The 25886-nt window shown below is 36.2% G+C and overlaps 1 protein-coding gene and 1 long non-coding RNA gene across 4 annotated transcripts in view; one reads left to right on the top strand and one right to left on the bottom strand.

Annotated features, from left to right (window-relative positions):
• The first annotated feature begins 1537 nt into the window (after positions 1-1537).
• On the top strand, positions 1538-17939 carry LOC128549756 (zinc finger protein 234-like). 3 transcript variants are annotated; one of them, XM_053527252.1, is made up of 2 exons: positions 1538-2763; positions 10651-17939. In XM_053527252.1, the coding sequence occupies exon 2, from the start codon at positions 11698-11700 to the stop codon at positions 12937-12939; it is 1242 nt and encodes a 413-aa protein (XP_053383227.1). In that variant the 5' UTR covers positions 1538-2763; positions 10651-11697; the 3' UTR covers positions 12940-17939. The 3 variants fall into 3 exon arrangements, with proteins under 3 accessions (XP_053383227.1, XP_053383225.1, XP_053383226.1); XM_053527250.1 differs by lacking the exon at positions 1538-2763 and adding an exon at positions 7853-8162; XM_053527251.1 differs by lacking the exon at positions 1538-2763 and adding an exon at positions 7853-8224.
• The window catches only part of LOC128549757 (uncharacterized), a 132455-nt gene continuing 109343 nt past the window's right edge, over positions 2775-25886 (bottom strand). Inside the window, exon 3 of the long non-coding RNA XR_008367916.1 lies at positions 2775-4294. This is a non-coding gene — a long non-coding RNA (uncharacterized LOC128549757). The remainder of the gene's footprint in view (positions 4295-25886) is intronic.

The following is a 25886-nucleotide window of genomic DNA, read 5'->3' as shown; positions in this document are numbered from 1 at the left end:
TATTATAATAGAATAATCATTTATTGTGTAAAACATTCATTGAAATCTGTCAAATTTGGCGATAAAGGGAAAAACAGGTGTGGAGTCAGAAAAGTTGTTGTGTATATTGTTAATATACGCACCATTTTGCTACCGTTAATAACTTAGCAGTCATTTTTAGAAGTTCAGTTTTGACCTTGACATGTCTGTGACCTTGAATTTACATTGAAATAACCCTTTGATACAACATTTTCAAACCATATTTCACTAGTTCATCCACATATAAAGATTAGCAAACATATCAAGTAAACATACTTTGCCGTCATATTTCCCCAGATATATATTATTCTATATAATATTATATATATATTAGATACATATTTTATATATATTATCATCAGTTTTATTTGCAAAATAGTAAAGGGCATTGAGACACAGTATTTAAACCAATTTAGATGGTATATGAAAATAAAACGAGTGCACAGCGGCATATTTTCTTTGTAAATGCACTTATTTGACCTTTGACCCCATTGTACTGTAATGAGGAACCCTAGAAGGCGACAGCCCCTTTTAAATTTCATGTTCGATTCTAAGGAACACTTTAATACTAATATCCGAGCATTAACAAAAAATGCCATCAGAAGTCACATTTTCCCAATATATTTGCAGACTAACAAATTTTACAAAAAATTGTTTAAACATTATTTAAATCAGACTTTAGGAGGAGATGTTCATAATTAAAATTTACATTGTTTTAAACTTAAGCTTTTGGTCTTCTTATTACCGCAGATATGACATATATACATGGTAGTTTATGGTATGTGGTATATGTTCATTTTGGATGGAAACAGGTGGTCTAATAAGCGATAAAAGGACTTTGCAATCACAGAAATATAGAATAAAGCACGTGCTCTGGTAAAAATAGAATTTTAATGGGATCGTTTCAGAGAAGGGTTAAACATTAAAGGTAGTTTGCTCCTGTTTATTATGTCTTTATTAAACTATTTTCTGCCTAGATCTCTCCGCATCTTGCCTTCACCCTAGGAAAATCAGGACCTATGATTGTAAAATACTATCTTCGGTGTACATGGATGTGGATTTGTAAAAGCAGCTCAACTTGAAGTATGCAAACGGAAGTAGAATGAAGTTGTTATTGCCAGTTTAGAGGACTTTACTTCAGAAATTAGCACTAAGCTTTCTTTACTTAACGAATGCATTGCAATTGAACATATTTACAGTCTTAGCAACTATATACTCTTACTTAGTAACACCCTTGTCTTTCATTTCGAACATTTTGATACAAGCTTGCATCCTAGGAACCGTTCCAATATGATGGAATTTTAGAAAAATTACAAGAAGTCGGAAACAAAAGCGGGGACATGTATAACAGTGTATATGACATTCATTATAGGGAGTGATATAAAAATTTGGATATTTTTGTTTTAAAGTTTACCAAGAGTAGTCGTAGGTACATAGTCATGTCACTGGATTTAGTAATTGCATCGATCTGTCGATTCAGATTGACAAAACTTTGCAACACAAAATAACGTGTGATTTGTGTGGAACTTGTTTCGATAGATCAAACATTAAATGTGATTCGTGTAAGATTAATAATACAAACAAACAGAAAGTTCTGCTGGAGCAAACAAAAATCTTGGTCATGAAAATAAAAGAAAAAAGTTAGACGAATTAAAAAAGACTACAAATTTCAAACAAAACCCAATAATGCTGAAAATATTTCATTTTGGATCATTACAAGAACTTTTGATTCCATATGTCTGGGAGGCCATCGAGAGCAATATCGTCCCTTCTGCAGAGGCATACATTAATGAGTGTAAAATATGTAAAAGTCCAAATTATTTATACATGCACGAGCTAGTGTTAACATAGAGCTAAGCGTTACTTAATTACAGACTTGGTTTCTAACTATTTCAATCTTAATTTTAGTAGTGGCGAGGAGATGTTTGATAATATTTTACGGTCGACAACATCCCAAGTACCAGTTCATATCGCTTATAGAAACATGTGACGACTTCATGTACACGTCTGCAGTGAAATAAATGAATGAAAAATGACAGCTCATTTGATAAGTCAGGAAGTAGTAAGAAGGGAGAAAACCTAGATTTTAAATTGGAATCTTTCAATAAGAAAAGTAAAGCATGGATTATTTGGGTTCCACATCTTGAAACTTTACTGTGAGTTTTCAGAAACCTAGAAAACATCGTCACACTTAGGCAATGGCTTTTGTAGTCCGTAAGTATGCAACCTAACAAGCATTATCAAAACAGTCCGGATACATAAACTAATCAGTCTGACAATGAACTTTTCGTATGGAGACAGTTTTTCAAGGAAGAAATGTTATCTGATACAACAAAAAGAGACTGGAGAGCACGAGTCAGTTACTGGAGATAAAGTAGATTCTGGTTTTATAAACTTTACCCAGCTTTGAAACAGTTACTTGCCAGGTTTGGTTTTACAAGGTGATATCATCAGGTAATGTGCCAGAGGTATGTAAATTGACACCTGTCTATGTAACACAGACTGAAAGGCAAACTTAAGAGTGCATAAATCATAAATCAAAGGAAGCAATATGCAAATTAATTGAGAGTTGTTTGTATAGGCTAAAGGATGAAGATATGCAACAGTATTGTATGGGAATGCTTGATGGAGCAAAAGGGCAGAGAAAAGCAATTTGATTAATTTGTGTAGTGAAATTAATTTATGATGAAATACAAGACAATTCATCAGGTACAGAACAACAGGACAACAACACAGATATGTAATGTAAGTTAAATAATTAAAAGCTTTTGCACATAAACACTTGCACACTGTTACACGTTTTCAATTAAAATGACCAAGTATGCATAATTTATATTAACAAACAAATGGCTAATTCCTTTTGACACAGTAAACAATACTTAAAAAGCACCACAATATAGTGAATTAGATTATCAAAAATGAACAAATAGTGAATAGTACTAGAAAAAAAAAACAGTTTTCTTGTGCCATTTCGAAACAATATCTATACAGAAGCGGTATTGTAAAAACCGTGTCTTTGCATAAACAGTGCCATTGCATAGCAAAAAAAAAAGAATAATATCTATATTTTAACTATTTTTGCTGTATATCTGAGTATTTGTACACATGTCTCACAAGTATTGCTCTAAAAGTAACTATAGGAAATAAATAGTGCATAAATTATAACAATTACTAGTAAGTGTCTCTTTCCCCTGGCCATCTGTTTCAGAAAGTAAGTGTAGCGATTAAGAAAGAAAAGCCTATACTTCAAGGTAACTGTATTCAATAAATCATGGAAAGTGTTTTCCTTCCAGTTATTCAGTAATATATTATGCAGTATTTATTGCAATCGGAACTGAACACAACAACAGAACATAAAAATGAAGAATAAAAATAAATGCATGTTCATGTTTTAATTCATTTCACTCAGGAGGATCCCTTTTTGACTTTCCCGGTTCGCCCCTTCTCTTTCGTAACAGAGTTTGAGGAATGTGCCGCGCTTTGCTCTTTGTAGGTATGTTGTCTTCCTGTGTGTTCATTTTCTGGAAGACTTCTTACCTGAAGCATTAGCTTTCACTGCATTACTTGACCTCCTCCTTCTATCTAAGGGCTGATGGGTCTGTCCGGCTTTTGTGTCACATGATACACCAGATCTTTCTCCATAGAATGAAGATATATTGTACAGAACTTATCCCGTAACTCTTCGGAACCATAAAATCATCTGCAGCCATCTTTTTCCCTTGAACGAGACAAAACACATCAGAATCTGTAATGCTGTAAAGTTCAAATGCCTTTCTGAAAAGAGTAGGTCCATCTTACACAAAGAAACTGATCTCTTTTTTTTTTTTTTTTTTTTGGTCGCATTTGAAGCTCTGCCGGAGTGATGCTTTGTGCTCTGTTTCGCATATTTGTGAATACCGGCAGGTATATTTTGACACATCATCTCTTGGTCTAATACAACAGCTGATCAATTTTGGGTTTCAGTGTTTGCCTCTTGATTTGAAATGTCATGTGTTTGGTATGGCATTGCATAAAATACACCTTCAGCAGAAGCTTCTTTTTCATACATGAAGTAAGTCAACTGTTCCTCTTTTCAGATCTACACTGTTACTAGCATTTTGATCCGTTTCAGTCAGGAAACTCCGAGTTACGATATCAATGACCTCTCTAGACACTGACATATCTGAATTTGCTCGTCAGCTCTCTTATGATCCTCCTCCAAGAATTACCTCTGATGTACCAATTCCCATTAATTAACATATGACCAACTTCTTCATCTTTAATTTCCATGGACTGTCTGTAAAGTATAAGCAATATTATAGCAACTACATAAAAATACCTAGTCATTTAGTCCTTTGGTGGAACATCAAAATTGAATATTGAACACGTATTGAAGAGTTGGATTGAAGATCGCATTCCAAATTTTCAAAATGCTGAAATACTTGAAATTTATACTGGCTTGAATATTTAAATTTCGATCTTCCAGCTGGCTCTGTTTTCAATTCTAGGTCGATTTCGTTTTCTTTTTCTTTTAATTTTAATTTCGATCTCCCAAGTCTGCTCGAAATTTAAGGTTTGAATTTCAAACTTCTATCTTCCGACACAGTTTTTTTCTGTGATATTTATAAGCTTCCAAAACCCAGCTAGACAGCTTCCTCACATGAAAAAAAATCAACATCACAACCGAAATTTTGATCCAACAACGCTGTTCAAAATCAGACATGTTACGCACAGGTGTACAGCTATTGTGATGTTTAGAATCTGACAACCTGATTAATAGCTATTCAAGTGTGATTGTTTACTACAACCAAAAACGTTCGCTAACATTTGTGAGAATTTCTTGACGCAAACAAAATTGATTAATTAAGGAGAAGTAACTTCACAGATGGTCAAATTCATCTGAGAAATATTTGAAATTTTAATTTTCATGATTCTGTTGGTTTCTTTGACACTTCAAGTCCTAATCCGACAAGGTCTCAGATGTACGAGAAATTGCACGAAATACATTCCACATATCAAAAATTTTCTTAGGGAGTCCCCCAAACCCACACCTGCAGGAGAAGGAAAATCCTCCCGAACTTACCCACGGCTCGCATTCGCTCCCCCGAAAATATTTTATATATAGATATTTAAATCCTCATCAAATATATGTAAATCTACTTAATATATAAATTAATTTTGCATTTACAGGTACATTCATAATAATAAAAAAAATCTTCTGTAGTGCACAGTCATACTGTGTTCAGCTATATATGTATACAGCGTGTCCTATTTCTAAACTAATTCATCGTCCTGTTAATACACAGCAACTTGCTGATTTTATGTTATATAAACTATGTAGTATTTGTTCATGTTTTGGGTCTTTAGTAACTATACAGACACTGACATTGCCTGGAATGCTTTTAATGACACACTTGACGAGCTGTGCTTGGCATTCGTTCCGTCAAAGACGACCAAATTGTGAATTCTACAACTGCTTCCATATCTCCAGTAAGCATAACAGTTGAGGGTATAGACAAACTCCTTAGTGGTCTCAGCCCAAACAAAGCTTCATGCCCAGACCAGATATTTAGCCTTGGGTTAGACTGAATATATATGGGAAGAGCATTCCAATATCTGATGGGTCTGGGGAAGAAAGAATTTGAGTGATACTGGGTGCGTTACTTGGGTATGTGAAAATTTAGGTAGGTGATTGTGGTCAACAAAGACAAGTTTATACTGAATTTTATAGAAAAAGATAAAGACAGTTTTGAATTCTACGGTGTTCTAGAGATTTCCACTGGAGTTCTTGAATCATTTTGGAATGCTCTTCCCATATATATTCAGTCTAACCCAAGGCTAAATGTCTTCTCTGAAAGAGTGATACTGGGTGCGTTACTGGGGTATGCATCCTCGATGTACCAGTTTCACTGACCCTAAGAATACCACTGGCAGAATTAGATAAATTCTTGGAGAAAAACTAATGTCATTTATGGATTACTATAGTGTAGCCTTTCCCCAATTCAGAGGATGTACAATAGAGTGGAAAATCTTTCAGCAAAAATATTTGGTACTGTTTATCACAACTAACCCTGATCTGCCTTAGAGATTTTCTGTGGGACCTGATTCAGTGACCCCTACCTTATTTCTAAACTAGTCAAGGTAGCCAGTAATTGGCCTTTCGTCAATGTTAACTTACACAAACTGAACAACAAACCAAGTAAACACAATGTTAGGCCTTGTTCATAATAAAGTACAGAGCAAAACAGTCATACTGGTTATGCGGCATAAAAATTCTATAAATTATAAGGGGGTGGGGTTCAAAGACTTGGTATTATATGCACATCTGTTGGTAATATTCAAACATACTGTGTTGTTTTATTCAACAAGATGCTGTTATCTCATTTGATAAAATATGGAAATGCTGGCCACCTCATGTCAACAGTATCAGAAGCGAAAGTTAGAACTTTGTCATTTTTCAGATTGGCTATAATTTCTGATTAAAGACACTGATTCTGGTATGCCTGGTATGTGGCCTATGGAAATGATAAGGTCTGCGTATTGGCGATAAGGGCCAATACACAAGTCAGGACCATTGGTAGACTTGCTTCTGTTTATCATAATAAGCTACTGTATAGCTACTGTGCAGTAAATAAATTGCAGGTGATATTTCTCACCTTTATAGCAAATCAGTTCTCACCTTTATAACGAGTTTAGAAAGCTTGATTGAATTAGGGCTAAATCAACAAAGTGATAAGATACAACAGTGTTTTTATCATATTTTTAATAAAGTAAGTTTTTTAACAATTACATCTCATTATTGCTGTTTTTTATTATCAAACATATAAAAAATGCATTCAGGCACATAGCTTTTAGAAGTAATAAATTATTGTGTATTTTGAACTATGATATATCTTTATTGCTGGATTTTATTATACATAAAAGAAAGTTAACATTATTTAGACAACCCAAGAGGAATTAAGCATTTTTAATATATAACATCCTTCTGTCTATATACCTTCTTTATCTATTAAAAATGCAACTGAACGCTTCTCTAATTTCTAATAAAATCCAGCAATTATCTTTTTTTTATTTTTTTTTTATTTTGTTACTTTTGATAAAAAGATCATAATCATTGAATAAACAAACTTATAATTTCTCTTATTAAGTTTTGAATAATTATTTTATAGTGAGAAATGCTTTGCTATAAGAGTTATAATTTAATTGGCCAGGACATTACTCAACATGACTGAGCAATCAAAATTAGTATCTTATAAATTAAAATAATTTTGTGTACATGCTGAAAAAAGACTAAAAAAACAAAAGCATTTCAATTAATAAAATGCAAAACACAGGAAATAACCAATTTACCTGTAGGCAATAAAATTTATGATTCTCTGACAATAATTAGGCTACATTTCAAGTCTACAGGGGTTTATGGACCCTTATCAGACTGGACCAGACAGGATCTTGTATATTGGGGATTAAAAAGTCTGGTATTTGGGGGGGGGGGGGGGTCACTTATATAGGAGATTTTCTTTGCCTTTAAAAGATATATAAGCCAATCACAGGTGCTAGACAACTAAGTATATGTATATAAGAGACTTATACATATATAAGCCTATTAAGTAAAATATTTGGTTATGTGTCTAGCACCTGTGAAGCCAATCGTGGATTTCAAAGCTGTATATTTCCTAAAAGTAATTGTTGGACTGTTCTATCTGCATAAAAATCAGACAGAAAACAAGATGACATTTGCATAAGAAAGAAAATTATTGCACTTGGAAATGGCAGCAGATTTTCAGAAGGTCACTGAAACAGGTCATTGTAAACTAGTTTATTTAACTATCAAAGTTACTTCCCTTCCTAAGTAAAACGCCATTTGTAATGAAATGAAAGCACAGTTACCATTTCATTAATAATAATATAACAAGAAATAAAATGAAATTTCTTGTTATATTATTATTAATTGAATAAAATTAAAAGAAATCGTAGTGTAGTGCGCGCATCTACTGTCGAGGGTTTCAAGAAAGCCCTCCCAGATCACTTCTAGCCTCCTCCCCGTAGATGCATATACCAGAAGTGGTCCTTCTACGTATTCGAACAGATACAGATATTTAAACGTTTGCGAACCCATAGAACCTGCATGGAGTCTGTAATGGTGATCATTCGACCGAGTTAACAAGGTGAATAAAATTAGGAAGTGTCTAGGAGTACGGATCCGTACCTCTAGACTAGCTTGTTAGCGGTACGGACCTCCTTTTTCTAGAGATTTAGGAATGTTTACATCTTAAATTTTGTTGCAAATGAAATAACAAATAAGACGTAACAGAGCTCCAGATAAGCTGCGTAATTACGCAATGAAAATACTAAATTGCAGAAAACCCAATTGAATTCATATAGTGCGCTTACTGAAACGCAATTAAAATTCCTAATACCCAATTTATAAAAAAACACGTATCGCATTTTCTTTATTACTAGAACGGGTATGAGACTTTAACGCTGGACAACTGACTGGTTGTACGTTGGGTACCGCAGAACAGGTTGCTATTTACTGGAAAAATCACAAGACCATTCACAACTTGATTTAAGCCACAAGAAAAAAATACGCAATTGTTTATGCGAGATTGGTGAAATACCGAATAAACAAACAAATACTAGAAAATGCAACCTGTATGATTCCAAAATTGAAGGGATTGAGCTATGAATAGTCCAAATAATAGGACGTTTTGGGACTGCATGATAACTTTTGACTGTCACTGTCCCGTCATGTCCAGACTTATTCTGCATATTTCTGTTAGGAAATCCCCAATGAAATCTTCTGGGAATGTGTTCTGGTACATGTACAATGTATTTGTAATGATAACATCTCTGATAATTAATTTATGTTGACATTAAAGCATAAAATTGCCTCGCTGACATTTTTTGAATGTATATTTTGTGTTTTGTTTCTGAAATTTAGTGTCATCGGCAGTCCGCTGTGTATTGAAACTGGTGTAAGGCTAGATTTCTCCTTGCACCTGTTTACACATATTTCCAAAGATTTAAGTCTCTTTTTATATGCCCGTTTGAAAACATGGAAACACCCCTTGCGGTTGGGTGGGCGGGCGGCGTCCACAGACTGTTGGAAGCATATCTTCATCATGCATGGAGGGATTTTGATGAAACTTGGCACAATTGATCACCATCATGAGACGGAATGTCTTGCATAAGAACCAGGTCCCTAGGTCTACGGTCAAGGTCGCACTTAGAGGTCAAAGGTCAAATTCAAGAATGACTTTGTCCAGACCATATCTTCTTCATGCATGAAGGGATTTTGATGTAACTTGGCACAATTGTTCACCAATGGAATGGAGTGTCATGTGCAAAAACCAGGTCCGTAGGTCTAAGGTCAAGGTCACACTTAGAGGCCAGAAGTCGGATACAAGAATGACTTTGTCTGGAGCATATCTTCATGCATGGAAGGAATTTGATGTAACTTGGCACAATTGTACACCATCACGAGACGAAGTGTCATGCACAGGTCCCTTCTTTAGAATTACTTGCCTTTGTTGTTACTATAAATAGCTTATATTGTAACTTTTTCATTACTCGTCATAGGGACAAATAGAGACCACTTTTCTGTAGTACAACATGCATGTTGCATCCAATTTTGAGGTGTATTTTGACTTGTCTCTACCTGGTAAGGATTTTTGTGTGGACTTTTTTTTTATTTTATTTTTATTTTTTTGAGATTCACTCGATTAGTTGTCACTATAAATAACTTATATTGTAACATTTTTTATAATTGACCAGAGGGAAAAACCAAGACCACTTTTCTGCGGTACAACATAGATGTTACTTCCAAATTTTAGGTATATTTTAAGGTATCTCGTAAGGAGCTTTTTTGTGGATTTAGAAAAACAAAAGAATTACAATGATTACTACACAACTACAGAATTAAAATTCCATTTGCAAATACAGGTGCTAGTGTGAAGAAATTTGCTATGACGGGCATATATTGTGACATTCTGGCACTCTTGTTTAGAATTATGAGTTATATTTAACCCATCTGAAGTTTCTACATGAATATCAATGTTTGAGTTATTAGAGATCTTGTTTATATTCAGGGTGAATGTTAACCTCAGTGAGACGGAGTGTCATGCGCAAACCCCAGGTTCCTTTCTCAAAGGTCAAGTTCACAGTTGGAGGTCAAAGGACATGTCAGATCTTGTCTGGCCCATAACTTTGACATGCATCAATTGAGGAATCTTTTTTATATTTGGCATGCATGTTAACCAAAGTAAGACAGAGTGTCTTGCGCAAACCCCAGGTTCCTATCTCAAAGGTCAAGGTCATAGTTGGAGGTCAAAGGTCAAGTCAGATCTTGTCCGGCCCATAACTTTGACATGCATTGAGGAATCTTGTTTATATTTGATAGGAATGTTTAACTCAATGAGACAGACTCTATCTCAAAGGTCAAGGTCACAGTTAGGGGTCAAAGGGTTGGCTCGACATGTTGCCAGTGGGCATCTAGTTATAAATTTTATATGGAATCTCACACAAATTTTTGTATTCCCTGAAGTGTTTAAGTGACAAACCTTAATTAATATATGAGAGAGTGCTGTCTTTCGACAGCTCTAGATAGAAATCATATGGCTATTAAATAGTTAAATGTTCTCTTGTTTATTTTAGGAATCATACCAAGTTGTCATTTATCAGTTCTCACCAAGATGAAAAGGAAAGATAAAGAGATGGGAGGAAATGGATTTTAATTAATTGAGTTCATGTAAGCAGGAAAAGAATGTTATTGTTTTTTGTGAACACCAGTGATATGGTGTGTGGCATATGTAATTCCATTGTACATGAAGTTTTTGATATAGTGCTACGTGGAAATGTAGAATTTTGTAATTACGGCATTGGAAACGGTACTAATAGGTAGAAGACTTACACACAGAGAGCATTGATTAGTTACAACCATTTGCATGTTAACCAAATGAATGAGAAAGGTATTGAATGTACAGTACATTCACAGCTTATAGCTTGAGAAAGTTAAGCACTGTGGACAAGATACATACCATACTGAAGTTAAAAAGGAGGCATTTAAAGGATGAAATAGAGCAATACTACATGGTAGAAGAACATATGTATTGTCCAGTAATTGCATCTTTTTTTTTAAGAAAGTGAAGCAGATATATTAGGAATGGATCAAGAAAACTGCGTTCTTAGTTGTGTTACATTTGCTTATAGATAGTGAAAGATAGTCAAACAATTTTTGCATCAGAATAGGCCTATCTTAGAAAACTAGCAAAATGTAGTTGTTTACATCATCTAATATCTAGTATTTAGCGACAAGTAGTATTTAACAAATTCTTCCAAAATGCTGTTGTCTAGACATGAAGACAATAAGGAGAGCATTGTTCAGTGTATGTCCAAACATTTTCTGAGGAAAATTAATTAAAATTTCACATGTATAAATGGTAATTCTGCAGAGTTTATATATGAATGTACCATTCAAGAAAACATGTAAAGGTCTTGTTATCTAAAGCCACATATACAGACCAACAAACAAGTGAAACCATTTGAATGTAACATTTTTTAACAAGAATGGGTCTAAACATGCGTAAGTGGATCAAGATAAAAATGTGAAAAGGACATTTCTTTGCACATACTAAGGAGCTTCCTTATAAATGTATTGCATTTATAGAATCATTCTCAAGTTCTGATACTTAGAAGAGACATATGGATACGCAAACAGAAGTCCCAAAAGAACGTAAATACGTTTGTGCTGTTTGTAGTAAAGCATTTATTTCAGCCCGAAACTTGCGGCAACACATGTTTATTCATACTGGAGATTTTCCATATAAGTGTGATATTTGCGGAAAGGGATTTTCCTGTAAATTGACTTTAAAGAGACATGTGCCAATTCATACTGGAGACCGACCCTATCATTGTGCCATTTGCAACAAGAAATTTGCAAAGTTAGCTACTCTGAAAATGCACATGCCAATACATACAGGAGAGCGTAATTATGAATGTAAGATATGCAAGAAATCTTTCTCGAGACCAGGAACATTGACAGTTCACATGAGGATCCACACAAATGTGAAGAAGTATTTGTGCACTATATGTAAGTGTCGTTTTATTCGTTCTGATGACTTAAAGAGACACAAGATTAGGCATACCGGTACTCGTGAGCGTGTCTTTAAATGTAAGGTTTGTGAAAAAACGTTATTCAAACTTTCCTCTGTTAAATATCATATGTTAAAGCACTCGGGAGAATTTCCAGATAGTCTTAAATGTAAAATATGTCAAAAAGGAATGCCAAATTCTTACGCTTTGAAGAGGCATATGATGATTCATACAGGAGAACGTCCCTACAAGTGTAAAATATGCACGAAAGCATTCAATCAGTCACATTGTTTGAAATCGCATATGAATAAACATTTAGAAAAGAGTCCATACAGATGTTGCATTTGTATGACGAATTTTTCTTGTTCTAAAAACCTTCAAGAACATATGCTAAGACATACAGGAGAGAAAAATTATGGCTGTCAGGTATGTAAGAAAAAGTTTACAACTAAACAGCAGCTAACGTGTCATTTTATGAATAAACATTCAACTGAGCGCCCATATGAATGTGATATTTGCAAGAAAACTTTCGCGCTGTCAAAAGTCTTAAAGACACACATGTCAGTTCACATGAAACAACTTCCATACAAATGTGATATATGCAAGAAGTCATATGATAGGATTGATTATCTGGAAGCACATATGCATACTCACACTGGAGAAGATCGTTTTGCCTGTGATAAATGTGGAAAGATGCTAAAAAGTTTGTGGAACCTCAAGAAACACATGAAACGGCATGAAAATGATCCTTTTATATGTAACATATGTGGAAAAACTGTTGTCTATAAAGAAAATATAGAGTTGCATATGGAACTTTTCCACTCTGATGACAAAATGTCTACAGAAATTTAAATAGTAAATGTTAGAATGAAGGTTAAAGCAGGGCCTCCTCTGCCATTTGCCAATGTAGCCAAATGCTTCAAATTTAAAGAACTTGCTACAGATTTTTAGCTCACCTGTCACATAGTGACAAGGTGAGCTTTTGTGATCACCTTCGTCCATCGTTAGTCTGTCCATCCGTCAACAATTTCTTGTCTGCACGATAGTGGTTTCATTTATGATTTTATTTTAACCAAACTTGCACACAACTTGTATCACCATAAGATCTCGGTTCTTTTCTTGAACTGGCCAGATCCCATAATGGGTTCCAGAGTTATGGCCCCTGAAAGGGCCAAAATCAGCTATTTTGACCTTGTCTGCACAATAGCAGCTTTATTTATGATTTGATTTTTACCAAACTGGCACATAACTTGTATCACCATAAGATCTCGATTCCTTTCTTGAACTGGCCAGATTCCATTATGGGTTCCAGAGTTATGGCCCCTGAAAGGGCCAGAATTAGCTATTTTGACCTTGTCTGCACAATAGCAGCTTCATTTATGATTTGAATTTAATCAAACTTGCACAATACTTGTGTTGCCATAAGATCTCAGTTCCTTTGTTGAACCGGCCAGATCCCCTAATGGGTTCCAGAGTTATGGCCCCTGAAAGGGCCAAAATTAGCTATTTTGTCCTTGTCTGCACAAAAGCAACTTCATTTATGATTTGATTTTAACCAAACTTGCACACACCTTGTATCACTACAAGATCTTGGTTCCTTAACTGGCCAGATTCCATCATGGGTTCCAGAGTTATGGCCCCTTAAAGGTCCAAAATTGACTATTTTGGCTTTTGCAGCCATATAGAGACTTCATTTATGGTTTTATTTGATACAGACTTCCAAAATATCTTCAACAACAATAAATCTTGGATTCCATGACAGATCAGATCCAATCGTAATTTCCAGAGTTATTTTATAGCTGATTACCTATAAGTACTTATAGGACTTATTTGAAATTTCATTATTGTCATTAGTTGGACTGAGCCAATCAGATTAGATAACTATGGACTGACTTTATGTCAAATTACCTCCTTTTATTGTGCCCCCCCATGAGTGGTGGGGGCATATAGATTTGGTCTTGTCCGTCCGTCTGTCCGTCCATCCATCCGTCCGTCCGAAGTTCGTGACACGCCTAACTCAAAAAGTATTTGATATAAATTCATGAAACCTTGCATGAGTGTTTATCATGATATGAACTTGCGCACCTCCTATTTTTCGTCTGGCTCCGCCCCCTATTTTTAGAGTTATGGCCCCTGAAATAGTCAAAAATGCACATTATCACCTTGTGACGCACCTAGCTCAAAAACTATTCGATATAGATTCATGAAACCTTGCATGTGTATTAATCATAATATGAACTTGCGCACCTTCTATTTTTCATTTTGGTCCGCCCCCTATTTTCAGAGTTATGGCCCCTTAAATAGTCAAAAATGCACATTTTCACCTTGTGACACGCCTAGCTCAAAAAGTATTTCATATAAATTGATGAAACCTTGCAATGAGTCTTTATCATGATATGAACTTGTGCACCTTCTATTTTTCATCTGGCTCCGCCCACTATTTTTAGAGTTATGGCCCCTGAAATAGTCAAAAATGCACATTTTCACCTTGTGACACGCCTAGCTCAAAAAGTATTTGATATAGATTCATGAAACCTTGCATGTCTATTAATCATGATATGAACTTGCGCACCTCCTATTTTTCATTTGGGTCCGCCCCCTATTTTCAGAGTTATGGCCCCTTAAATAGTAAAAAATGCACATTTTCACCTTATGACACACCTAGCTCAAAAAGTATTTCATATAAATTGATGAAACCTTGCATGAATCTTTATCATGATATTAACTTGCGCACCTCCTATTTTTCATTGGCTCCGCCCCCTAATTTTTGAGTTATGGCCCCTGAAATAGTCAAAAATGCACATTTTCACCTTGTGACACGCCTAGCTCAAGAAGTATTGGATATAGATTCATGAAACCTTGCATGTGTATTAATCATGATAAGAACTTGGGCACCTCCTATTTTTCTTTGGGTCTGCCTCCTATTTTTAGCTCACCTGTCACAAAGTGACAAGGTGAGCTTTTGTGATCGCGCAGCGTCCGTCGTTTGTCGTCCATGCGTAAACTTTTGATTGTGACCACTCTAGAGGTCACATTTTTCATGGGGTCTTTATGAAAATTTGTCAGAATGTTTACCTTGATGATATCTAGGTCAAGTTTGAAACTGGGTCACGTGCGGTCAAAAACTAGGTCAGTAGGTCTAAAAATAGAAAAACATTGTGACCTCTCTAGAGGCCATATTATTCACAAGATCTTCATGAAAATTGGTCAGAATGTTCACCTTGATGATATCTAGGTCAAGTTCGAAACTGGGTTAAGTGCCATCAAAAACTAGGTCAGTAGGTCAAATAATAGAAAAACCTTGTGACCACTTTAGAGGTCAAATTTTTCATGGGGTCTTTATGAAAATTGGTCAGAATGTTCCCCTTGATGATATCTAGGTCAAGTTTGAAACTGGGTCACGTGCGGTCAAAAACTAGGTCAGTAGGTCTAAAAATAGAAAAACCTTGTGACCTCTCTAGAGGCCATATATTTCACAAGATCTTCATGAAAATTGGTCAGAATGTTCACCTTGATGATATCTAGGTCAAGTTCGAAACTGGGTCACGTGCCATCAAAAACTAGGTCAGTAGGTCAAATACTAGAAAAACCTTGTGACCTCTCTAAAGGCCATATTTTTCATGGGATCTTTATGAAAGTTAGTCTGAATGTTCATCTTGATGATATCTAGGTCAAGTTCGAAACTGGGTCACGTGCGGTCAAAAACTAGGTCAGTAGGTCTAAAAATAGAAAAACATTGTGACCTCTTTAGAGGCCATACTTTTGAATGGATCTTCATAAAAATTGGTCAGAATGTTCATCATGATGATATCTAGGTCAAATTCGAAACTGGGTTACATGCCTTCAAAAAGTAGGACAGTAGGTCAAATAATGAAAAAACCTTGTGACCTCTCTAGAGGCCATATTTTTCATGGGATGTGTATGAAAGTTGGTCTGACTGTTCATCTTGATGATATATAGGTCAAGTTTGAAACTGGGTCAACTGCAGTCAAAAACTAGGTCAGTAGGTCTAAAATTAGAAAAATCTTTTGACCTCTCTAGAGGCCATATTTTTCAATAGATCTTCATGAAAATTGGTCTGAATGTTCACCTTGATGGTATCTAGGTCAGTTTCGAAACTGGGTCACATGTGGTCAAAAACTAGGCCAGTAGGTATAAAAATAGAAAAACCTTGTAAACTCTCTAGAGGCCATATTTTTCATGAGATCTTCATGAAAATTAGTGAGAATATTCAGTTTGATGATATCTAGGTCAAGTTCAAAACAGGGTCACGTACCTTTGAAAACTAGGTCAATAGGTCAAATAATAGAAAAACCTTGTGACCTCTCTAGAGGCCATATTTTTCAATGGATCTTCATGAAAATTGGTCAGAATTTTTATCTTGATGATATCTAGATCAAATTCAAAACTGGGCCACACGAGCTCAAAAACTAGGTGACTATGTCAAATAATAGAAAAAACGACGTCATACTCAAAACTGGGTAATGTGGGAAGAGGTGAGCGATTCAGGACCATCATGGTCCTCTTGTTTGAGTTATGGCCCCTGAAATAGTCAAAAATGCACATTTTCACCTTGTGACACCCCTAGCTAAAAAGGTATTTTATATAAATTGATGAAACCTTGCATGAGTCTATATCAAGATATGAACTTGCGTACCTCCTATTTTTCATCTGGCTGTGCCCCCTATTTTTAGAGTTATGGCCCCTGAAATAGTCAAAAATGCACATTTTCACCTTGTGACGCGCCTAGCTCAAAAAGTATTTAATATAAATGGTTGAAAACTTGCATAAGTCTTTATCATGATATAAACTTGCACACCTCTAATTTTTTGGCTGGTTCCACCCCTATTTTTAAAGTTATGGCCCCTGAAATAGTAAAAAAATGCACTTTTTCACCTAATTATGTGCCTAGCTCAAAAAGTATTAGATGTAAATTCAGGAAACCTTGCAGGAGTCTTTATCATGATGTGGCCTTGCACTCTTGGCATTCTTCTTGAGAATCTTACTCTTATTACAGAGTTATGGCCCTTGAAATAGCCAGAATAGTGGATTTTTTGTTTGTGATGCTCATAGCTCAAAAAGTATAGGGCCTAGAATAATGAACCCTTTTCATAAAATGTTTGTTGAGGCTATACCCCATTAAGACTGCAAACATTTGAATTATTGCCCCTTATTTGTGACTAATGTACCAGTGGGGGGGCACACCCTGTGTCCTACAGACACATTCTAGTTTCAAATTTAAATGGGTATACGGTATCTCCGTAACTAATGAAGATACTGATCAGAAATTTCATATATGTCAACAGATTTATTTGGCAGATCCTTCTTTTGTTCACTTACAATAATTTTCTTTTTAATTACATCCCTTTTACGTTACTATAAATAGCTTAATTTTAGTAACTTTTTTATTATTGGCCGTAGGGAAAAACCGAGACTACTTTTCTGTGGTACAACATGGATGGTACCTCCAATTTTTAGGTGAATTTTGACATATCTGTACCTTGTAAGAATTTTGTTTTTCTTTTTGGTTAAATTTCTTGCCTTTGTTGTTCCTGTCCTTTGGATTTAGATATTTTTTCTGAGGACCTTCTTGTCCTCAAATGCAATGATAACAGGTGAGCGATTTAGGGCCATCATGGCCCTCTTGTTGTTAGATTGGATCTCATGAGGCACGCAAGTGCCAAGTGTGATCCAACCTTGCAAAATCTACTTGAACGGAATAAAAAATCCCAGATCTAGCTACTGTTAATGATAATGATTTTTTTATTGTATACCTCTACCTTTTTGTTTGTTGTTTAGTGTATACTGAAAAAGATCTTCAATGTTTATAGATATTAAAGTGGAAAAAGTGAGCTTTTGTGTGTGCTATTTATAGAACTGTGTCAGGTCATGCATATTAATGAAAGTAGTCCAGCAACATACAATACAAAAGGTACAAAATGGAATTTAAAAGGTACAATTCGGATTTTTTTCTGCCTGTTCATATTTAATTGTGAAATACAAGCAGATTTTTATGCCCCCACTTTGGGGGGGGGCATATAGATTTGCCCTTGTCCGTTCTTCCCTCCTTCCTTCCATCCGTCCGTCCGAGAATGTTGTGTCGCGCCTAGCTCCAAAAGTATTTGACGAGAGTCACAAAACTTTACTGGAATGTTGGTCAGCATGTGTAGTTGTGCACCTAGGGTTTCACGTTCGGATTCATTCAGTCGTGTAGGAGTTACGGCCCCTGACTTTGTAAAAATTGGTAATTTTAGTGTTGTGTCGTACCTAGCTCCAAAAGTATTTGGCGTAGTCACAAAACTTTACAGGAATGTTGGTCAGCATGTGTAGTTGTGCACCTGGGGTTTCGTGTCCGCATTCATTCAGTCGTGTAGGAGTTATGGCCCCTGACTTAGTTAAAACTTGGTTAATGTTGTGTCGCGCGTAGCTCCAAAAGAATTTGACCTAGAGTCACCAAAGTTTACAGGAATGTTGGTCAGCATGTGCAGTTGTGCACCTTGGGTTTCATGTCCGGATTCATTCAGTCGTGTAGGAGTTATTGCCCCTGACTTAGGTTTCGCGTCCGGATTCATTCAGTATTATAAGAGTTATGGCCCCTGACCTAGGAAAAAATTTGTGTCCTTTGTCATGTAGTGGGGGCATCTGTGTCCTATGGACACATTTCTAGTTTTAGAGAATTTATATAGGTATATAATAAAATGGAATATTATACACTACAGCATTTGTTCTTTTTGGCAACGAGACAACAGATGTCTACATGAAAGTGTATACAAGTCACCGGGTGGGATCATGTATGCCTGTATGTTATTCACTCTCTCTCCGATGCACCGGTTTGTTAATCCCCTGCCACGAGTGTTGGGAGTATATAGGAATGGTCTCCTTCTGTCCTCCCATCCATCTGTAACACTTTGTGTCCACTCTTTATGGCCTAAACCCCTTGAAGGATTTTCATGAAACTTTGGTCAAAAGATGACCTCATCAAGACGATATGCAGAACTTAATGTGTCAGCCATGTCAGGTCAAGGTTACAACCTTCAATGGTTTTAGCATTCCATTTTGTGTCCGCCCTGTATCTCCTAAACTGCTTGAAGGCTTTTCACTTTGGTCAAATGATCACCTCATTAAGACGATGTGCAGACCTCATGTGTCAGCCATATTGGCTCAAGGTCAAGGTCACAACTCCAGGTCAAATGCTTGAGCCTTCCATTTTCTTTCCTCTCTGTACCTCCTAAACCCCTTGATGGATTTTCATGAAAATGATCAAATGATTACCTCATCCAGACGATGAGCAGAACTCTTGAGTCAGTCATGTTGGCTCAAGATCAAGGTCACAACTCCAGATCAAAGGTTTGAGCCTTCCATTTTCTGTCCTCTCTATATCTCCTAAACCCCTTGATGGATTTTCATGAAACTGGTCAAATGATTACCTCATCAAGACAATGAGCAGAACTCATGAGTCAGTCATGTTGGCTCAAGATCAAGGTCACAACTCCAGATCAAAGGTTTGAGCCTTCCATTTTCTGTCCTCTCTGTATCTCCTAAACCCCTAGAAGGACTTTCATGAAACTTTGGTCAAATGATCACCTCATCAAGACGATGTGCAAAGCTTATGAGTCAGCCACGTTGGCTCAAAGTCAGGGTCACAACTCAAGGTCAAAGGTTTGAGCCTTCCATTTTGTGTCCACTTTGTATCTCCTAAACTCCTTGAATGATTTTCAAATGCATTGATGTTGTCATACATGGACTATAAAATATACTTCATACAACCTCAATGCTTCCGCCCAATACCATCAACCTTTCCACTATCCACAACAGTGGCAGGGGATATAGCTGTCTTTCAGACTGCCTTATTACTATTGAACATCCAACGGTTTGTATGTAGGCCACAAGAGGTGACTGTTCATGCAAATTTGTTACCATAGCAGGCAGCACTGTAAGACCTAAAACATTGGCGTCCTCAACTGTAAGGAGTCCTTTGATAGAATTTCCAGGGACACAATATGCAAGGTACCTTACAACATTTTACAAATACTGCCTGTCCCTAAAACGAGCCAAGCTAAACCATTTGAACATGTAGCTGAGAGAGGTCTATACAAAGATAGTACAGACCAAGTATTGTGAAGATTGATCAAATGTTTCTGTTTTAAGTTGGAAGCTAATTCATTGAGTTACGATGTAAAGAACACCAGAAATAGAGACCCAGATGAGTAGAACATCTCCCGAAATGATGCACTTAATTGTATTGGTGCCCAAGATGTTTATCTTCCAAGCACTAAAGTGTTTCTACATCTCTGTCTGCACATACAACAAGCATAAAACACAACTACATTTCTTTTCCTAGGTCAATCACCAACCTCATTTGGTAAAGTCCCTAACTCTGACGTGTATTAAATTGTATATAATTATGTCTTCTGGGTTATAAAACTGGGTAATAGCATGAAGTTCCATAACTCTGACATGCATGTTGGCCAAATTATGGTGGTTAAAGTTTTGCATGCAAGTGCATACAGTAGCTGCTATTATTTAAAGGCATATAGCTTTGAAACTTATTTTCTTTTTCTAGGTAAATAACCAACCTCACAAGATCATGTCCCACAACTCTAACTTGTATTTTGGGCTTATTCTGCCCCCTTTTGGACTTAAAGTTCTGCATGCAAGTTACTATCTCGAACACGAATGCAAACACAGGATGGAAGTTGATAGATATTTTAACATTTAGGGTAATATCCCTGTTTCTGGGACGACAATCCAAACAGTCGGGCATTGGCTCTCTTACAAACAGCTCTTGTTTTTATTTCATGCAACAAACAAAGTAATAATATTATTTCAATAGCAACACAGTCAATCACCTATATGATGATAAAGCTAGAGTTTATTATAACAGTCAAAACATGATCAACAAATAATTATTGACTTCTAATCTTGAACATGGCAATGAAGTTTAGATAGGACAAAAACAAGCATATTTTTGTATACACTGTGCCATTAATTTTGCTGGAAATAATTGAAAGACAAGTGTAATTAATTCTAAAGGGCAAAATCATGCACAATTCTTTTTAAGTGTTTAAAGCTGGGTATTTGAGGTAACTGTCACAACCTTTACTGTATTTTATCTATTTAGTATTATCATTTTTGTTTACCGGTATTTTTGATAGTTCAACTCCTCCTCTGACACCATGGTAAAGCCCGCCCGCTTAGCTCAGTAGGTAAAACGTTGGTCTACGGATCGCGGGGTCGTGAGTTCGATCCTCGGGCGGGGCGTATGTTCTCCGTGACTATTTGATAAACGACACTGTGTCTGAAATCATTAGTCCTCCACCTCTGATTTATGTGGGGAAGTTGGCAGTTACTTGCAGAGAACAGGTTTGTACTGGTACAGAATCCTGGTTAGGTTAACTGCCCGCCGTTACATGACTGAAATACTGTTGAAAAAACGGCGTTAAACCCAAAACAAACAAACAAAGACACCATGGTTGCCAACGGGGGCAGGGTTTTTCCTTCATAATAAATAGGGTCCGTTAAAATCATGCAGTTTTCCCCCAAAATTGACTTTACATCTGGTTTTTATTCCCCTTTGCCCAAATACCGAGTTTTTTCCCAAAATCACAGGCCTGGGTCTCTTCCCCTCCTGGTAAAAAATAAACCTGTTCATCATAGTTGGCATTCATCGTGCAAAAATAAGACATCTGGAAAAACCAGGCCCCAATTTTACGAAAAAAACTTAATTAATTACTTAGTTAAGTCTGTTATTTTAAAATCATGCAATTGCTTAAGCTATTGTTATTTAATGTTGACCATTTGCATTTATAGCTGAATTAAATCATGGTTAGTAGTATTTGTCTGCAGTACTTATTTCAGTCACGCAAATATGATATTTCTATTTAAACACGATATAACCAGGAAGGTCTAATACTTATCAGTTGTTCCAGATATAACAAACTTAAGTATTTGCTTAAGTATATTTTTTATTTTTATGCCCCCCTTCGAAGGAGGGGTATATTGTTTTGCAGATGTCGGTCGGTAGGTCGGTCGGAATGTAGACCAATCCGTTTCCGGATGATAACTCAAGAACGCTTGGGCCTAGGATTATGAAAGTTGATAGGGAGGTTGGTCATCACCAGCAGATGACCCCTATTGATTTTGAGGTCTGTATGTCAAAGGTCAAGGTCACAGTGACCCTGAATAGTAAAACGGTTTCCGGATGATAACTCAAGAACACTTGGGCCTAGGATCATGAAAGTTGATAGGAAGGTTGGTAATGACCAGCAGATGACCCCTATTAATTTTGAGGTCAGTATGTTAAAGGTCAAGGTCACAGTGACCCAGAACAGTAAAACGGTTTCCGGATGATAACTCAAGAACGCTTAGGCCTAGGGTCACGAAAGTCACATGTCAACTGGGATTATTAGTTTCTGGATGAAGAAATCAGTTTTAGACACTGCAGCCTTATTTCGTTTATCCTCTATAAGACACCAATTAGTTGGTTGAAAAATAAACAAGAGCTGTCACAGGAGACAGCGTGCTTGACTATTTCGATGCTGGATAGTGAAACTGGGCACATCTGAGGAAACTGGAGCTGTCACTGGAGTGTTTATTAACTTCAATGGTGAATTAAGATATTGCACATTTGCCCGAGTCTGTGTCAAAAATATTAAGTAATAAGAGAGGTACAGATAAAGTGTATCAAAACACTATATAAGTATAGCCTAAGCAAAAAGGGGGCATAATTAATAAAATATTGGTGCAAGTGTTATGCATCTTGTGTCATATGATGTGGGTGATAATGTGGAATAACTACTTCAAGTTTGAATCAAATGCATTTCATAATAACTGAGAGGTAATGAAAATGCATCAAAATTAACCTTTAATTCTAAGTAAAAGGGGGCATAATTAATGAAAAATTGGTGCCAGAGTTATGCACCTTGTGTTAAATGGTGTGGGTGATGATGTTGAACAACTATTTTAAGTTTGAATCAAATCCATTCTGTAATAACAGTGATAGAGTGAAAGTGCATCAAAACTTTAACCTGAAATTCTAAGTAAAAAGGGGGAATAATTCATGAAAAATGTGTGCCAGAGTTATGCATCTTGTGTCATATGATGTGGGTGATGATTCTGAACAATTATTTTAAGTTTAGTGGAAAGGGGAGATAAATCATGAAATATTGGTGCCAGAGTTATGGCCCTTATGCCAGATGATGTGGGTGATGATGAGGAATAACTATTTCAAGTTTGAATCAAATCCATCAAGTAATTACAGAGATAAGTTGAAAAAAGCGGAAGTGTAAAAAAAAACTTTAACCAAGGTAGGGACGCGGAAAGACGCCGACGCCAACACCGGGTCTAGTAGGATAGCTCTCCTTATACTTCGTATAGCATATAGTCGAGCTAAAAATACTGGTATTATGCAATAAAATGTATTCAAAGCAAAATCAAGAAATTTAGTGTCAAAAGAGCAGGTGCGCGGACAATTGCATGACCCAACAACCCGCGAAATCGTTGGCCGCTCGCCTCATTTTGCATTAAAAATGGCAGACCAGTAAGTATGAATTTAACTGTAAAATATGGGTTTTTTGGAAGGGAAGCAACTACCGGCTGAAAAATCAATGCACACCTGCAAGCATCTGACTGCGTGGAAGAAAGTTTAGCGAAAATTAAGAGGAAACTACAACAATTTAATGGCAAATAATCGAGAATTTAGGTGAAATTAAGGTCGAATATATACTGTGGCAAACATTTGTTTGATGATTTATCTGCTTTTTGTGCTTGTTTAGTGATAAATTCATGTTTTAAGCTTTGGTGAATATTCAACGTATCAAACGTAACCGGTACTTGGCTGATGTCAGATGCATAGATCTTGTGTTATTTCGGAAAATGCTAAGGGATCGAAACCACAGGAAGGGTCCAACTGACATGAAGTAGGCATATGTCACAGGGTGAGAAAAATGTGCAGCCAGACCGGGACTCGAACCCGGGGCCTCAGAATACCGTTCCGATGCTCTACCGACTGAGCTACCCGGCCGCCTACACACTTTCTCCCCGTTTTAATATTCAAGTCCTATACCGTGACATACTCCCCCGCTATATGAAATTCGTCCTCGAATTTCTAATGGGATAGAGAAGAAGGTAAACATGATCTCGGAGTATATTCAGTCACGGCCCCATGTTGGGCGCCAAATGTCACAGGGTGAGAAAAATGTGCAGCCAGACCGGGACTCGAACCCGGGGCCTCAGAATACCGTTCCGATGCTCTACCGACTGAGCTACCCGGCCGCCTACACACTTTCTCCCCGTTTTAATATTCAAGTCCTATACCGTGACACATATGTTTCACCAGTATTTTATGACTTTTTTGACATCTCCACTTTCCTAACAGTAAAATGCAGATAGTGGTAAGGCTTAGAGGAATGACAACTATAAAATAACACATCATATAAAATAAGTCATCCCGATACGCTAACAAAATAACGCTTGACCTCAAAGTGTTTCATTTAAATCAAGTGTGCATATTCCCCTTCCTTCATCTACATCTACATCTTTCACCCAACCGTCGATTTCCGACTATCACTGGGCGGCGAGATCCAGATCATTTCGCCGTAATTTAGCTTTTCACATCAGTTTTTATCTGGCCTTTTATCTTTTAAATCCCTAATTTTTGGCTCGAGCTCCCTTTAATTTCTGGAAAGAGACAAGTGCTCGCGCTCGAGCCAGATGGCCCACTTTTAAAATGTCGTTTTCAGATTTAACCGGGACGATGCCAGCTCTGTATCATCTGCAGATGCCTTTTACGGCGTATAAATTGTCTAACTGCGATGGTCTTTTATAACAACTTACCAATATTTCAAAATTTAACGTGATTTTCGGTTTTAATTTCTAATTATGCAAATACCGACGCCATTTTCGTTGTTGTTGTTGTTGTTGCTGAATTGCGTGCGGCGTGCGCGCGCGATTTTACGGGGCACCTGAGGGGAATAACAGTAGGTTTGAGAGAACTAAATTAATGCATTTTATTTTACTATGTCTGGCATTGGTTTTAAACAAAGGGCACCCTTCTACAAAGAAACTAAACAGAAAAGTGTATTTAACATTTTCATTTTTAAACATTGTAAATGAATTCAACAATTCTATCTATCTTTATATACTATTTGTACCGCCTCGGTAAGATAAGATAAGATTTATTTTGAGTCGGCAAGACATTTACAAATAACATAAGCTCTGAAGAGAATTTTTAACCGACTATATAACAAGTGTATGTTAACAAAAGTAAATAAGCTACAAGTAAGAAGGATAATTTACAACATAAAATCTATGAGAAACATGCTAATCTTACCAAATTTGGTTTAAAACAGCTTAAAAAGATGAAATTAGTTACAAGTTGACCAAAAATATGGGGCAAAGGTGCCATAGTTAAGAAATATCTTAAAAAATCAGAATATCACTCAAATCAGATTTGAAAGTGACCTGATTAGCATCTTTTTCATAGAGTAAATCACTAATCATTAAAATGAACATGATTAAATTACATAGGAATATAGATTTGTATTATGGTTAAAAATTAACTTTGTTTAATTAAGAATTTGCATACAGACGTGACATATAAGCTCTATCATTAGATTTTCCAATAGACAGGCAGGGTTGCAAGCAACAAGGTACTTCACTTTAAAGTTAATAGGTACACTGACATGTTATTTTAGTTCTATCAAAGGAATGTAATTAAATAAACACAAAATGAATACAACATGAACTAAAGCAGAAATACAACATTTGAGAAACAAACACAAGTAGGTCTTAATTACATA

The sequence above is a fragment of the Mercenaria mercenaria genome, chromosome 16 (genome assembly GCF_021730395.1).
Source record: "Mercenaria mercenaria strain notata chromosome 16, MADL_Memer_1, whole genome shotgun sequence".
NCBI lineage: Eukaryota > Metazoa > Mollusca > Bivalvia > Venerida > Veneridae > Mercenaria > Mercenaria mercenaria.
Note: the sequence above shows the minus strand (reverse complement) of the source record. Positions and strands in the feature narration are given on the sequence as shown.

Coding starts and splice junctions, on each gene's coding strand:
- LOC128549756 (XM_053527252.1), top strand. CDS start 11,698: ATGGATACGCAAACAGAAGTCCCAAAAGAACGTAAATACGTTTGTGCT.